At 41.6% G+C, this 14,770-nt stretch overlaps 2 protein-coding genes across 2 annotated transcripts in view; one reads left to right on the forward strand and one right to left on the reverse strand.

Annotated features, from left to right (window-relative positions):
* Positions 1-265: 265 nt before the first annotated feature.
* TIMM21 (translocase of inner mitochondrial membrane 21) lies at positions 266-4,927 on the reverse strand. The gene is made up of 6 exons (XM_036323248.1): positions 4,325-4,927; positions 3,012-3,074; positions 2,817-2,914; positions 974-1,047; positions 780-885; positions 266-685 (listed from the first exon to the last, which is right to left on the reverse strand). Exons 1-6 carry the CDS (start codon positions 4,617-4,619, stop codon positions 590-592), a joined length of 732 nt encoding a protein of 243 aa, XP_036179141.1. The 5' UTR covers positions 4,620-4,927; the 3' UTR covers positions 266-589.
* Positions 4,928-5,565: 638 nt separating this feature from the next.
* FBXO15 (F-box protein 15) overlaps positions 5,566-14,770 on the forward strand; it is a 49,300-nt gene continuing 40,095 nt past the window's right edge. Inside the window, exon 1 of the mRNA XM_036323494.1 lies at positions 5,566-5,672. Within this exon, the coding sequence (XP_036179387.1) occupies positions 5,566-5,672 (107 nt within the window). The remainder of the gene's footprint in view (positions 5,673-14,770) is intronic.

Raw genomic sequence — 14,770 nt, forward strand, 5'->3', positions numbered from 1 at the left:
GGCTAAGGTACCTGCACAGGCCCACACACCTGCTGAGAACCTGGGCAAGTCCACTCGACTTTAGAGCAGTCACTTTCCCACTGTGTGCAATGGCCTCGATTCACGGAGGGGACATAGGAGATATACTAGATCACCACAACTCATACAATGTGCACAACTTTTCTATGACCACTTTGAAGAGAATGTACTTATCATTTGGTTCCTACAGTTTTCAAATATTTTCAGATGTTTATCTCATCAGATACCAAAGTATATGGAAAGTAGCTGGTTATTACATGTTAATTTTATTCCACAAATTTCATATAGCCATATAACATAAAAAAGCACAAAATAATGAACTCTATTTTCTTATTTACACGATGCCCAGGATCACCTAAAATATGCACTATTTCAAGATTTTTTACTCTACAGGAAAATCTTATTTGGTTAGTCTAAATGCAACAACTACCCAGTTCCATTCACTTTGATGAACTGTACTCTTTCCCAACCTATTCAAAACTGACTCTGGGAGAGCCATGCAGATCAGAGGTGAAAGTCTGCACCATGCAACACCCATGAGGAAATGGCCTGGGTGCTGAGCCTTTCAATCTCAGGATCGGTTATCTTCAATGACAATAGCTCTTCTAGGATAAGTTTCAAGGTCTACAAATATATATCGGAATTCATATTCACCACTTTCTGGATTCTGAAAAAAAAAAAAAATATTTTTGAGGTGGCATTTTTCCTTCCAGTGCATTCTACAACTGCGACTTAGACCATGTCTCCCCACCCCCTCTCACCTCCTTCACCTCCGCATGCACTGTCCCCTGCTTCCCAGGCTCAGAACCCTGGATGTAGAACTTCACACGCACGTGTTTCAGCCCATCCTTTACATATTCAATAAAACTGTCAAGAAAAGGAAAGAACAAAGACCTAAATCCCTTTCATTTAAAAACAATCCCCGAGCCTTCCAAATGCAAGCCAGGTGCAGTACCTGACGTGCTGCCTTCGACCACGTCTTGTCATCTCCCCATATCCTTTAACAGGCTCACCAAAGACACTTATTACCTGCAGAATAAAGACAACGTTTTATTTAGTGGTTTCTTAGGGAAATATTTTCTGAAAAACCAAGTGATTTATTTTAGGAAAAAAAAAATCAGTAAGCCTAGGACCTTTTCAAAATGACAACTCCAATAATGAAAAAAGAAAAGTTATTATGCAAAAATCACCCCATAACTAACTTAAATATTTCCTGTGCAGAGACTGATCCAGGTAACTTTATGGTGCTGCTTGCAGTTTTAGAACTGCATTGGTGAAGTGAAGCTATTCCCACTCTTCACAAAAAGAAGCACAACCAGTGCTCATATATTTAAATGCCTGAACATTTGTAGTGAAATTCATCTAATGGGGTCTAATACTAAAAGCTATGAGACAAAATGTTTTTTAAGTCATTAAGCCCAGTGGGAAAAAAACCTCATGTATTTAAATATTTAATAAACATTAAACATTTAATAACAACCTATTTAAAACAAACCAGATCTATAGGTGTGAATCAATTATTCCTAATGGCAATGAAATGGAAGTATAATTTTTATTGAATTTAAAATGCACTTTGGAACCTTAAAAAAATGGTATCAAACTGAAACAAATGTTGCCTCAAGTCTATAGAATTTGTCTTATTTTGTGTTGGGCATCTTCAGCATCACATTTTTCATGCAAAAGTAAAAAGAAATAAAGTGTAAGATGAGAAATAAATTTAAGAACTGTGGCCGAAACCGGTTTGGCTCAGTGGATAGAGTGTCGGCCTGCGGACTGAAAGGTCCCAGGTTCGATTCTGGTCAAGGGCATGTACCTGGGTTGCGGGCACTTCCCCAGTGGGAGATGTGCAGGAGGCAGCTGATCGATGTTTCTCTCTCATCGATGTTTCTAGCTCTCTATCTCTCTCCCTTCCCCTCTGTAAAAAATCAATAAAATATATTAAAAAAAAAAAAAAAAAAAAGAACTGTGGAGCTGAGATGAATGGCAACTGTTCAAACAACTTAATACTAGTAAACACATCAGTACCAAACATGAAAGTTTTCTAGTTTTCATCCAGGCACAGTGCCTGGCAAAGAACAGGACCTTTACAAATGCTGACAACATCGAATGTTGAAATTTAATTATTTGTAGAGCTCTTGTAGGCAGCAAATTAAATTATGACTTTTATACTATCCTACTCTGTTTATTCTCTGTATTTTGTTTTGTTCAAAAGGCTGAAGATCTAGGAAAGGCTGAGTTTGTGAATGACATCTCTTTAGAGATGCATCCTAACATTTAATTATGCTACTCCTATTTATTTTCATCTCTCTGTCAGTTTCCCCTTCTGCAAATGGGTTAATAGCAGAACTCGACACAATGGTTTATGTGAGGTTTAATAAGGACAATGCACTGAAATGCTAAGCACAGTCCTTGGCTTATAATATGCTCTCAATAAGAATTACTATTGTGATCATGGAGTCATGAATCAAGTTTTTTAAAAAAGACTGGAGACATCACATAATAACAGTCTTATAAAAAGGAATGATGTGAGAGACACTTAAGAACTGTGTAGCTGTTTTAGACTCTGGTATATTCTAAGCATTTGATAACTAGTGAAATGAATTTATCTTATATAATTAGGATGAAAACACTGTCCATGGATGTTTGGGTGCACGTATAGAATATTAGTAAAGAGCTAAAAGCATAAACAACTCAAACATTATTATGTAAATTTCACTAGTTTTAGAACCAGTATGTGAGTTCTGCCCACTCTCTCTCCCTATTATCAGAGTTTGTGTAACTCTACCTTGAGGACTCACCTCGGGATGTGATCTGCACTTTTCTAAGGCTTTCCCATATATCTTATTAGGACTAGATGAAGAAAAAAGTTCTTTGAAAATCACATAAAACAAGCCACCTGAAAGTCACAGAAAAAGAAGATCAAGCAAAGCCAGGGCAATACAATTAGTAAGTGAAACAGATATTTGGGGTTTTATACTTGCTGTGTTTTCAACCTGTAATGCTGATTCCAATAATCACCACTATTAAATAGGTAAAATCTCTTCCAGCTTCTTTAACTGTCAAGAGAAAAAAGCACTGAGTCACATGTGTGCCAGACACAAGCAGGAACCTTCAGTATTTCTAGGTGAGGTGTGGACTCAGGACCTAACGAATGGGTCTGTGCTCTGAAGCAGCTGTTCTCAAATGTCCCTGTGAATCAGAACCAATAAAAAAACATGTAAACCAAATCACATCTGAGAGGGGGATGGTTGAGATAGTGCTAGAGACTGAAATGTCCAAGGGTGCTGGTCCCCATCATATTCCCATGTCATTCACCAGTCTTCCTCTTGCAGAATCCACAGATACTAGAGGATGACCGTGGTCCAGTTATCCACAGGTGATAACTTACGGGAGTACATCAGCACTACCTCATGGTGTAGGCCAGTGGTGTGGAGAATGCATTATTTTCCACCTCTATTGACAAGGAGCAACAAACAGTAACAGTGGATATGTATAGTCTTGCCCGGGATTTGTTCAGTTTCCCACCATGTGATAATATAGTTTATGTAACCTGGACATTCTGGGCCTGGGATGTGTAATACAGCAACATGCCACACAGGACTATTTAATTTAAAAATTAACCTAACTTTAACTTAAAATTAAATAAAAATTGAGTTCCTCACACTAGCAACATCTCAAGTGCTCAACAGCCACAGGTGGCTAGTGGCCACCATACTGGGACAGCCCACATACAGAACATTTCCATCACTGAACAAGTTTTAATTGAATAACCATGCTCCTGACTGAGCATAGACAAAATGGAAGCTCATGAAATCCTTGTGAATGGTTGTCTTAAAGACCATTGGCCTGGCTATTAGAAAACCGAGATTAGGGAAATCTGTGGTTAATATTCAGTTGTGTGAAACTGGGGAAGTGTGCCTCCTACATTACAATACTAATGTTGGAAAGACTGAATGTCAGAGTCAAATGGATGAAATAACATCTGGACAATCTACTTGTCTACTTTAAAGTACTTATCAATGGTTAAGTTTTAAATAGCTCTCACCACACAAACTAATAAAAGTTGAGAAAATTTTTCTAGACATAATTCAACAAAGTTATATCAAAATCAACTTTCAAATTTGAGTTCAAATCTATGGAGATCATTATAGGCGTATACTCTCTGAGGCTAAACTATGCTTAGCGGTTCTACCTTTTAATTTGTGAGCTGTCTTTCCAGCTTTTGCACTGAACTTCTACAAAAGGGTATGGGCAACTGTTGTCATGTTTGTTGCAAGTCTAGTCCTCACTGGAGAGTTCCCTTTACCTTTCTGTGCTGTTGAGATGGCGGTTTCCCCTCTCTGACTGTGCACAGATACTTGCTTGCTGCTGTCCTCCTTTGTTCTCTGGGGGCCCTGTCCCTGCGTGCAAATGGCCCTCGGGGTGACGCCAAGGATACAACCAGGTCGCACCGTTTTCTGCTCGTGCAGCCCCCATCTCAAACCGGGCTTAGTCTTCAAGCAAGCTTTGTTAAGTACCAAGTGTGGCAAATACAAGCGCTTCCCCGAGGACCTGTGCAGCTTCTCCGTATACTGTACAGCTCGTAGAAAAAAACAAATCATGTTCACAGAAACCCGCTCCGTTTAGGGAAGATGACAACTTCCACTAGCAAAGCTTCACTGGCCGCTCCACGCCCAGCCCGATGCGTGCTCAAGTGCACACATTCACGCCGGTAAGACTGCACTGCGTGCTCGACAAAAACGTTAGCTCCAGCAGCGTTAAGACGAAAGGTCTCCCGGAAGAAGTTGCTGTCCACCTTCCCTTCTCTTTGGTCCTCTTTTTACTTGAATAAATGTGCTTGGCTTACCTTCCTGGCTGACATTCACACTCTGCCCGCCATGCCTTTGCAAAGTATCCTGGGAAACCACTAGGAATCCTGGGAATAGTAGTTTGAGAACTTCACTCCTCACTGAGTTGCTGCAGCGGGGAAGACACACAAGGACTACATCTCCCACAGTGCAAGGTGGCCAGAAGCAGCGGTCCTCTCGCCGCCTCCCAGACGACCTTGCGCGGATGGCCTACGCCTGCGCGACACTTAATTGGTTTTGGCAGTTGGAGCAAAGTAGTTCTAGAACGCACAAAATTCAAATTAGCGTTTGCAAACTGTGTGTTCCTCCACTCTACAGAGGGCTGTGTAAACTGAAAAGTTCTCGGGTCTGATGGTGGCTTTGCCTTCCCTTATGGGCAAATTATGTAGCCTCTGAATTTCAGTTTCTCCCCCGCCTCCCTCCCCCATCCCCCTCGCCCCACGCCGCCCCAAATGAGAAAGAAGTAGCGCGAACTACCCTAGAGCAAACAAGTGGGGAGGAACGAGGCCGCCACAATTGCAACACGGGTGGTAAAAACTCCGAGCTCTCAGAAGTTTCTAGAATCCTCTGGGAGCGGGTGGAAAGACGCTTCTGCGCGCGCGCCTCGGGGAGCGCGCCAGAGTCGGGTGGGAGTGGCTGAGCGCGAGCGGCGCAGTACCTTCGCGACTTCGCGCCGCCCACGCTTTACCACCAGGTCGCCATGGCGACCGGACGCGCCCGGCTCCTGCAGCAGCACTGGCTGGGAGTCCAGGCGCTGCGCCTGCCTCTTGGCGGCCTCCGCGCCATCCCAGGGAGCAGCGGGTTCAGGTGATGGTCCCCTCCCTTCCTGCCGCCCCTTCCCAGGTCTGTTCATTGGCCCCTCTCTGGCGCGTCGCTGGCGGCTCTTGTTAGGGAAAGGTCTGGAAGAACGGCGGGAGGAAGTGTCTTCAACTTGGAAGCGTGGGGTCACCTCCAGTCGTGGTATAAGTAGAGGAGCCCCGGGAAACCTTCCTTCCTTTTCCGTTAAGTCAGTTAGTGGGTACTGCGAGCGTAGTAAGCCCCTCAACCCCTGAGCGGCGCCTCGCGCATGAGCTACACCTGCCCCGACAGATGCACGTCATAGGTGCCCACCTGCAGGTCCTGAAATGGCACCGCTCCGCAACGCGCCCCCAAAGTTCTTATTCGGAGACCGGGAGTCACCTTTCGTCTTTTCATGACTTTATAACTTAGAGAAGTAGGAACGTTATGATTTTCTGTACTGACCACGATTCCTGGGTACGCCCTAAGCAGATCCCTCCGGCAGGCAGGTTGGTCTCGGAGCGCGCCCTCCAGTGCAACACTTTCTTGCACTTCCAACACTTTCTGCTCGTCCGACTCTGGGCCAAGTCCGAGTCACTAAGCAGGGATGCCTTCTAGAGGTCACCCCGCAGGGTTCAGCTCCTAACCCTATCCTGCCGGTTTTCCTGCTAGGGCCTGTGGTGGTCTCCTTCTGGCGTCTAGAGACTCGTCCCCTCCATTTCTCTTGGGGAACCCTGGAACTGAAGGGAGTTCCTATTCCACACTGAGAAAAGGCAACTTTGAGGAGTGAGAGGGGGGAGGGGCAGGGATCAAGAGGCTGCAGCTGCTTTACAGATCTTAACGCCCAGGGGTAATGGCTCTTTTCCCAGTGCGAATGAGCCAGCCAGGATGTCAGAAGTATCAATGTGCTATCATGGTACTTTATTAACTCCCTTTTATTTCATCCCGAGCAATCCTAGCTCTGTACCCATCATCCCAGTTAGTTTACCAGGTGTAGGGATAATGCTAAGGACAGTTTGTATTCTTGAGAATTACCTTTTTGCTTTTAAGTCTTCTTGATTTATAGATATAAAAAGTTGTGCATGTTATGCCTTCTTTTTTTTTTAACATTTAGTTGACTTTATTTTTTTTGTCTTCTTTTTTTTTTTATTGCTTAAAGTAATACAAAGGGTATTACATATGTGTCCATTTTTTTCCCCGCCCGCCCTAGACAGTCCCCTAGCCTCCCCTATCCCCCAGTGTCTTATGTTCATTGGTTATGCTTATATGCATGCATACAAGTCCTTTGGTTGATCTCTTACCCCTATGCCTTCTAATACACCAGATGTCTACCCTTAAGCATTAAAAATGGGTTGTTACTTGCCGGTTTCACTACTTGTCAGTTTTGTTTTCCCGATTCTCCAGGACTATGTCCCATGTCTACCATAGGGTTCCCGGGGATCGGGCATAAATGGGCAGTTGGACATCCCTCTCACAATCCTGGACTGCTGGCTCCTAATTGCTTACCTGCCTACTGGCCTGGTCACCCCTAACTGCCTCCCCCCTGCTGGCCTAATTCCCCCCCCCCCCCCCCCCCCCTGCCGCTTGCCCTGGTGGCCCAGGCAGTCTGCTTGTTCAGTCCTTTGGTCATCCCTCACTAAGCCCCCTGCTGACCTGGTTGTAGGCAGCCATCTTGTGAGGGCATGGGGGTTAATTTGCACATTACCTCTTTATTATATAGGAGGATAGTTGTTTTAATTGATGAGTTTCTTGACCAATTTAACTTATAGGACCTTGAATTTCCCTAGTTTGATTTAATGACATTATAATTTCTAGAGATTGTAAATAATCTGAAATTCACTTTAGGGAAAAAAGAGAAGATAGTCTTTATATATAGTGCCCTGGGCCTCGAGCTTGTATCTGAAGTCACTGTGATTGCCTAGTTAACGCATTAGTTTTCTAATTTGTGAAATGAGGGACTTATGAGATCTGTTTTAATTGAGGAAAAACATCAAGAAATAGGCTGTACTTTCAAGTGGATAGATGCCAGTGGGTAGGGAAGCACATGGCGTGTCTTCCCTACATGTAAAATAAATGCAGCAGCTTTGGGGGGGAAGTGTTCAATAATTTAACTGGTAAATAGTATAATCCATTTTTTATAACAAGACACAGATATGTTATCTACTTGAATACAACATTTGCATTAATTTTTAAGGTCAAATAAGAGACTTCAAAGAAGTTTTGAGCTGTCTGCAAGCTATGCCCCTAGATCTCAGGGACCGGGTACCCAGGATGCTGTGAAAGGTTTTGAGAACCACTGTCCCACCCTGAAGGATTGTGCTATGAGACTGATTCCATAACTTCTTGTGTGTGTCTCAATTTTTAAATCAAAACAACCCCCTCCCCCACAATTTATTACACACTCAATATATAAGAAATGTTAGAAAGTACATTGAGGTCTGTCCTTTCAATCCTCCAGCCCCCATTTAAAAGCAACCATCACTAAAAAGTTTTGTAACCTTGTAATCCTGTGAACCAGATATATTACTGGCTGACACCTGTTGTCTTTACTTCCAGACCTCTTTTCTTTGTGTGTTCACCTTTTCTCTTAAGAGAGAAATACAAAAATAAGATTATATATCATTTATACTTATAACATGCATTTTCAGTTTATATGTTCTTAATTAAGCACACAGTTATTGATTGCCTTCTGCATGCTGGTCATGTTGTGGGTGCTGAAGAATCAGCAGTGAATAAAACTCACACAGAACACTTTGCCAACATGGAGCTCACCTTCTAGGGATAGTAAACAAGGAGATAAATAAAATGTACAGTGTAGTGTTGGATGGTGATATGCGCCAAGGAGAAGAGTAGGGAAGGGGCATAAAGTGTGTGTGTGTGTGTGTGTGTGTGTGTGTGTGTGTGGTGTGTCAGTGTGAGTGTATGTGTATATGTAAGTACATATAAGTGTGTGTGTTATGTGTGGTGTGTGTGTGAGTGTGTATGAGTATGAGTGTGTGTAGTGTGTTTGTGTGTGTGTGTGTAGTGTGTAGGGCATGGATTGGAGTTTTAGAGTTAGAGCTTGGATGAAGTTCTCATTGAGACACCTGAAGGAGGTGAGGGAGCGAGAGGACACTTGGAAGGACATCATGACCTTGTTTCTGTCTCACAGGCTTTCACCTGTGTTGGAAACGTACCCTTTCACTGACTGAACATTGTTCCCTGTACGGAGGCCACGCAGTTTAACCAACCCCTGTATTTTTTCCCAGCAGACAACTTTGAGATGGACGTTTCTGAGTGAAGTCATAGGGCACATTTTTTTTACTTTAGGCTATATTTCTAGAAATGAAATTTCTGTATTAAAAAATGTGTGTGCCTTTAATGGTCTTAACAGACACTTGCAGATTTGGCTTTCCTCACTGTGTGCACCAGTTTTTTCTCCAGGCCCTGAGTGAGCCAGCCTACTTAACTGCCATAGCCAGTCCTCATCATTTATTTGGTCTTCACTAATTTTCTAGGTTGAAATGGATCAATACATTATATTAATTTACTTTCCTCCAGTTACCTTGGAAAGACCTAGGGCAGTGGTTCTCAACCTTCTGGCCCTTTAAATACAGTTCCTCATGTTGTGACCCAACCATAAAATTATTTTCGTTGCTACTTCATAACTGTAATGTTGCTACTGTTATGAATCATAATGTAAATATCTGATATGCAGGATGGTCTTAAGCGACCCCTGTGAAAGGGTCGTTCGACTGCCAAAGGGGTCGCGACACACAGGTTGAGAACCACTGGCCTAGGGGAATAGTTTTTATTTCTTTTGGCATCTTTTTTTTTTTTATTGCTTAAAGTATTACAAAGGGTATTACATATGTGTCCTTCCCCCCCCCCCCCGCCCTTGACAGTCCCCTAGCCTCCCCTACCCCCCAGTGTCTTATGTCCATTGGTTATGCTTATATGCATGCATACAAGTCCTTCGGTTGATTGCTTACCCCCCTCCCTCCTGCCCCCCAACCCTCCCCAGCCTTCCCGCTGCAGTTTGACAATCTGTTTGAGGCAGCTCTGCCTCGGTATCTATTATTGTTCAAAAGTTTATACTGGTCTCTATTATCCATGAATGAGTGAGATCATGTGGTATTTTTCCTTCATTGACTGGCTTATTTCACTTAGCATAATGCTCTCCAGTTCCATCCATGCCGTTGCAAATGGTAAGAGTTCCTTCCTTTTTGCAGCAGCATAGTATTCCATCGTGTAGATGTACCACAGTTTTCTAATCCATTCATCTACTGATGGGCACTTAGGCTGTTTCCAGATCTTAGCTATGGTGAATTGTGCTGCTATGAACATAGGGGTGCATATATCCTTTCTGATTGGTGTTTCTGGTTTCTTGGGATATATTCCTAGAAGTGGGATCACAGGGTCAAATGGGAGTTCCATTTTCAGTTTTTTAAGGAAACTCCATACTGTCTTCCACAGTGGCTGCACCAGTCTGCATTCCCACCAGCAGTGCACAAGTGTTCCTTTTTCTCCACATCCTCTCCAGCACTTGTCGTTTGTTGATTTGTTGATGATAGCCAGTCTGACAGGTGTGAGATGGTACCTCATTGTTGTTTTGATTTGCATCTCTTGGATGATTAGTGACTTTGAGCATGTTTTCATATGTCTCTTGGCTTTCTGAATGTCCTCTTTTGAAAGGTGTCTATTTAGGTCCTTTGCCCATTTTTTGATTGGATTGCTTATCTTCCTTTTGTTAAGTTGTATGAGTTCCCTATAAATTTTGGAGATTAGGCCCTTATCAGATATGAAATTGGCAAATATGTTTTCCCACACAGTGGGTTTTCTCGTTGTTTTGTTGATAGTTTCTTTTGCTGTGCAGAAGCTTTTTATTTTGATGTAGTCCCATTTGTTCATTTTCTCTTTAGTTTCAAGTGCCCTAGGAGCTGTATCAGTGAAGAAATTGCTTCGGCATATGTCTGAGATTTTGTTGCCTTTGGATTTTTCTAGAATTTTTATGGTTTCCCGTGGTACATTTAAGTCCTTTATCCATTTTGAGTTTATTTTTGTGTATGGTGTAAGTTGGTGGTCTAGTTTTATTTTCTTGCATGTATCTGTCCAATTTTCCCAACACCATTTATTGAAGAGACTATCTTGGCTCCATTGTATCTTCTTGCCTCCTTTGTCAAATATTAATTGAAGCATATTGGTTCGGGCCGATTTCTGGGCTCTCTCTTCTATTCCATTGATCTATATGCCTGTTCTTGCGCGAGTACAAGGCAGTTTTGAGAACAGTGGCTTTGTAATACAGCTTGATATCTGGTATTGAGATCCCACCTACTTTGTTCTTTTTCAGGATTGCTGCAGCTATTCCGGGTCTTTTTAAATTCCAGATGAATTTTTGGAGAGTTCGTTCTAGATCTGTGAAGTATGCCGTTGGTATTTTAATGGGAAGTGCGTTGAATTTATAGATTGCTTTGGGTAGTATGGACATTTTAATGATGTTGATTCTACCAATCCATGAACACGGTATGTTCTTCCATCTGTTTATGTCTTCCTCTATATCTTTTTTCAACGTCCTGTAGTTTTCTGAGTAGAGGTCTTTTACCTCTTTAGTTAAGTTTATTCCTAGGTAGCTTAATTTTTTTGGTGCGATGGTAAATGGTATTGTTTTTATAATCTCTCTTTCTGAAAGTTCACTATTGCTGTATAGAAATGCCTCAGATTTCTTGGGGTTAATTTTGTATCCTGCTACATTGCCAAATTCATGTATTAAGTCTAGTAGCTTTTTGATGGAGTCTCTAGGGTTTTGTATGTATAATATCATGTCGTCTGCAAATAAGGACAGTTTTACTTCCTCTTTTCCAATTTGGATGCCTTTTATTTCTTCTTCTTGCCTAATTGCAATGGCTAACACTTCCAGTACTATGTTGAACAGGAGTGGTGAGAGGGGGCATCCCTGTCTTGTTCCTGTTCTTAGGGGAAATGGTGTTAGTTTTTGTCCATTGAGTATGATGTTGGCTGTGGGCCTGTCATATATGGCTTTTATTATGTTGAGGTATGATCCTTCTACTCTCACCTTACTGAGAGTTTTTATCAAAAATGGGTGTTGAATTTTGTCAAATGCTTTTTCTGCATCATTTGATATGACCATGTGGTTTTTTTCTTTCAATTTGTTTATGTGATGTATCACGTTTATTGATTTGCGGATATTGTACCATCCTTGCATCCCTGGGATAAATCCTACTTGGTCATGGTGTATGATATTTCTGATGTACTGCTGGATCCGATTTGCTAAGATTTTGTTGAGGATTTTGGCATCTATGTTCATGAGGGATTTGGCCTGTAATTCTCTTTCATTGTGTTGTCTTTACCTGGTTTTGGTATTAGGGTGATGCTGGCTTCATAGAATGAGCTTGGAAGTGTTCCTTCCTCTTGAATTTTTTGTAGTAGTCTGAGGAGGATAGGTTTTAGTTCTTCCTTGAATGTTTGGTAAAACTCCCCTGTGAAGCCGTCTGGTCCTGGGCTTTTGTTTGCTGGAACCTTTTTGATGACTGCTTCAATTTCTTCCATAGTTATTGGCCTGTTGAGATTTTTAGATTCTTCCTGATTGAGTTTTGGAATGTTGTATTTTTCTAGGAATTTGTCCATTTCCTCCAGGTTGTCTAGTTTGTTGGAGTAGAGCTGTCCATAGTATTTTTTAACAATCATTTGTATTTCTGTGGGGTCTGTTATTATTTCGCCTCTATTGTTTCTGATTTTGTTTATTTGGGTCCTCTCTCTTTGCTTCTTGGTGAGTCTGGCTAGAGGTTTGTCAATCTTGTTTATCCTTTCAAAGAACCAGCTCTTGGTTTCATTGATTTTCTGTATTGTTTTTTTGGTCTCTATGTCATTTATTTCTGCTCTAATCTTTATTATCTCCTTCCTTCTGCTCACTCTGGGGTTTTCTTGTTGCTCTCTTTCTAATTCTTTGAGTTGTAGAGTTAGAAGATTTACTACCATTTTTTCTTGTTTTTTGAGATAGGCCTGTAGAGCTATAAACTTCTCTCTCAGGACTGCTTTCATTGTGTCCCATAGGTTTTGGATTGTTGTGTTTTCATTGTCATTAGTTTCCAGGATGTTTTTAATTTCTTCTTTGATCTCATTGGTAACCCAATCAATATTTAATAGCATGCTATTCAGCTTCCAGGTGTTTGAGTATTTTGGGTTGTTTTTATTGTAGTTTATTTCTAATATTATGCCATCGTGGTCTGAGAAGATGCTTTTTATGATTTCAATCTTCCTGAATTTGGGGATACTTTGCTTGTGACACAATATGTGGTCTATTTTTGAATATGTCTTATGAGCACTTGAGTAGAATGTATATTCCGCGGCTTTGGGGTGAAGTGTTCTGAAGATGTCTATTAAGTCCATCTGATCTAGTGAGTCATTTAGGATTGCTGTTTCTTTGCTGATTGTTTGTCTAGAGGACTTATCCAGTGCTGTCAGTGGTGTATTAAAGTTCCCTACTATGATTGGATTGTTGTTGATCTCTCCTTTGATATCTTCCAGGAGTTTTTTTTTATGAATTTGGGTGCTCCTGCATTGGGTGCATATATGTTTACCAGGGTTATATCTTCTTGTTGTATTGATCCCTTTAGTATTATGAAGTGGCCTTCCTTATCTCTTGTTATGGCCTTCACTTTGAGGTCTATTTTGTCCGATATAAGTATTGCTACCCCAGCTTTCTTTTCCTTTCCATTTGCCTGGAAGATATTTTTCCATCCTTTCACTTTCAGTCTGTGTGAGTCCCTTCTAATGAGGTCGGTCTTTTGTAGACAGCAGATGTATGGGTCATGTTTTTTTATCCATTCAACCACTTGATGTCTTTTGGTTGGAGCATTTAGTCCGTTTATGTTTAAAGTTATTATTGAAAGGTACTTGTTTGTAGCCATTTCTGTTTTTGTGTGGCTGTTTTCTTTCTGAGCTTTTTATTTCTTCTTTTTACACCAGTCCCTTTAGCATTCCTTGCATTGCTGGCTTGGTGGTGATAAACTCCCTTAGCCTTTTTTTGTCTGTGAAGCTTCTTATTTCCCCTTCAAGTTTGAATGATAGCCTTGCTGGATAGAGTATTCTTGGATTCAGTCCTTTGCTTTGCATCACTTTGTAAATTTCTGTCCATTCTTTTCTGGCCTGATGTGTTTCTGTTGAGAAATCATTTGATAATCTAATGGGAGATCCCTTGTATGTAACTTTCCGTCTCTCTCTTGCAGCCTGTAAGATTCTCTCTTTGTCCTGAACATTTGCCATGGTAATTATGATGTGTCTTGGTGTGGGTCTTTTTGGGTTCACCTTGTTTGGGACTCTCTGTGCTTGTGTGACTTTTTTCTTCCTCACCTCAGGGAAGTTTTCTGATATTATTTCTTCGAATAGGTTTTCTAATCCTTGCTCATCTTTCTGTTGTTCTGGCACCCCTATTATTCGTATGTTGTTTCGTTTCATGTTGTCCCAAAGCTCCCTTAGGCTCTCCTCCTGTCTTTTAATTTTTTTCTCCAATTGCAGTACATTTTGGGTGTGTTTTGCTTCCTTGTCTTCTAATTCACTAATTCGGTCCTCCGCTTCTCCTAGTCTACTGTTGATACTTTCAATGGTGTTTTTTATTGCAGCTATATCACTCTTCATTTCTTCTTGGGTATTACTTAAGTTGTTGATTTTTTCATCTGTTTCTTCTAGCTTCTTCCATATGTTATTGATTTTTTCATCTGTTCTTGCTTCTTGCATAGGTAGTTGACTTTTTCATCTGTTTCTTCTTGCTTCTTGCAGAAGTTGTTGATTTTTTCCTCCATCTGGTTTATGCACTCTAGGACCCTTATTCTGAATTCTTTTTCTGTCATGTTGCATGCCTCTGTATTACTTAGCTGCTTTTCTGGAGAATCCTCCTTCTCTTTCCTTTGGGGGTTTCTTTGTCTACCCATGTTTGGTCTCACTGATATATCTAGACATTGAGTCGTTCAGTGGCTGCACCCTGAGTGGCAGTGGCTCCTTGGGCTGTGGTTGCTCCTCGGGTGGTTGCAGTAGCAGCTGCTCCTTAGTTGGCAGCAGCTCTTCTGGTGGGTGCTGTTCACAGCTGTGGTGGCTCTTCTGGCTGGTGGGGAGGCTTCACGTACAGCTGCTGT

The sequence above is a fragment of the Myotis myotis genome, unplaced genomic scaffold (genome assembly GCF_014108235.1).
Source record: "Myotis myotis isolate mMyoMyo1 unplaced genomic scaffold, mMyoMyo1.p scaffold_m19_p_9, whole genome shotgun sequence".
In the NCBI taxonomy this organism is placed as follows: Eukaryota; Metazoa; Chordata; class Mammalia; order Chiroptera; family Vespertilionidae; genus Myotis; species Myotis myotis.

What these genes read in the sequence shown, in the direction of transcription:
- TIMM21 (XM_036323248.1), bottom strand. Translation starts at nt 4,619, where the DNA reads ATGATTTGTTTTTTTCTACGAGCTGTACAGTATACGGAGAAGCTGCAC. An exon ending in TATTGGAATCAGCATTACAG is followed by an intron (nt 2,915 to 3,011) that starts GTTGAAAACACA and finishes TGTGACTTTCAG; the next exon opens with GTGGCTTGTTTTATGTGATT. An exon ending in TGCATGCGGAGGTGAAGGAG is followed by an intron (nt 686 to 779) that starts GTGAGAGGGGGT and finishes TTTTTTTTTCAG; the next exon opens with AATCCAGAAAGTGGTGAATA.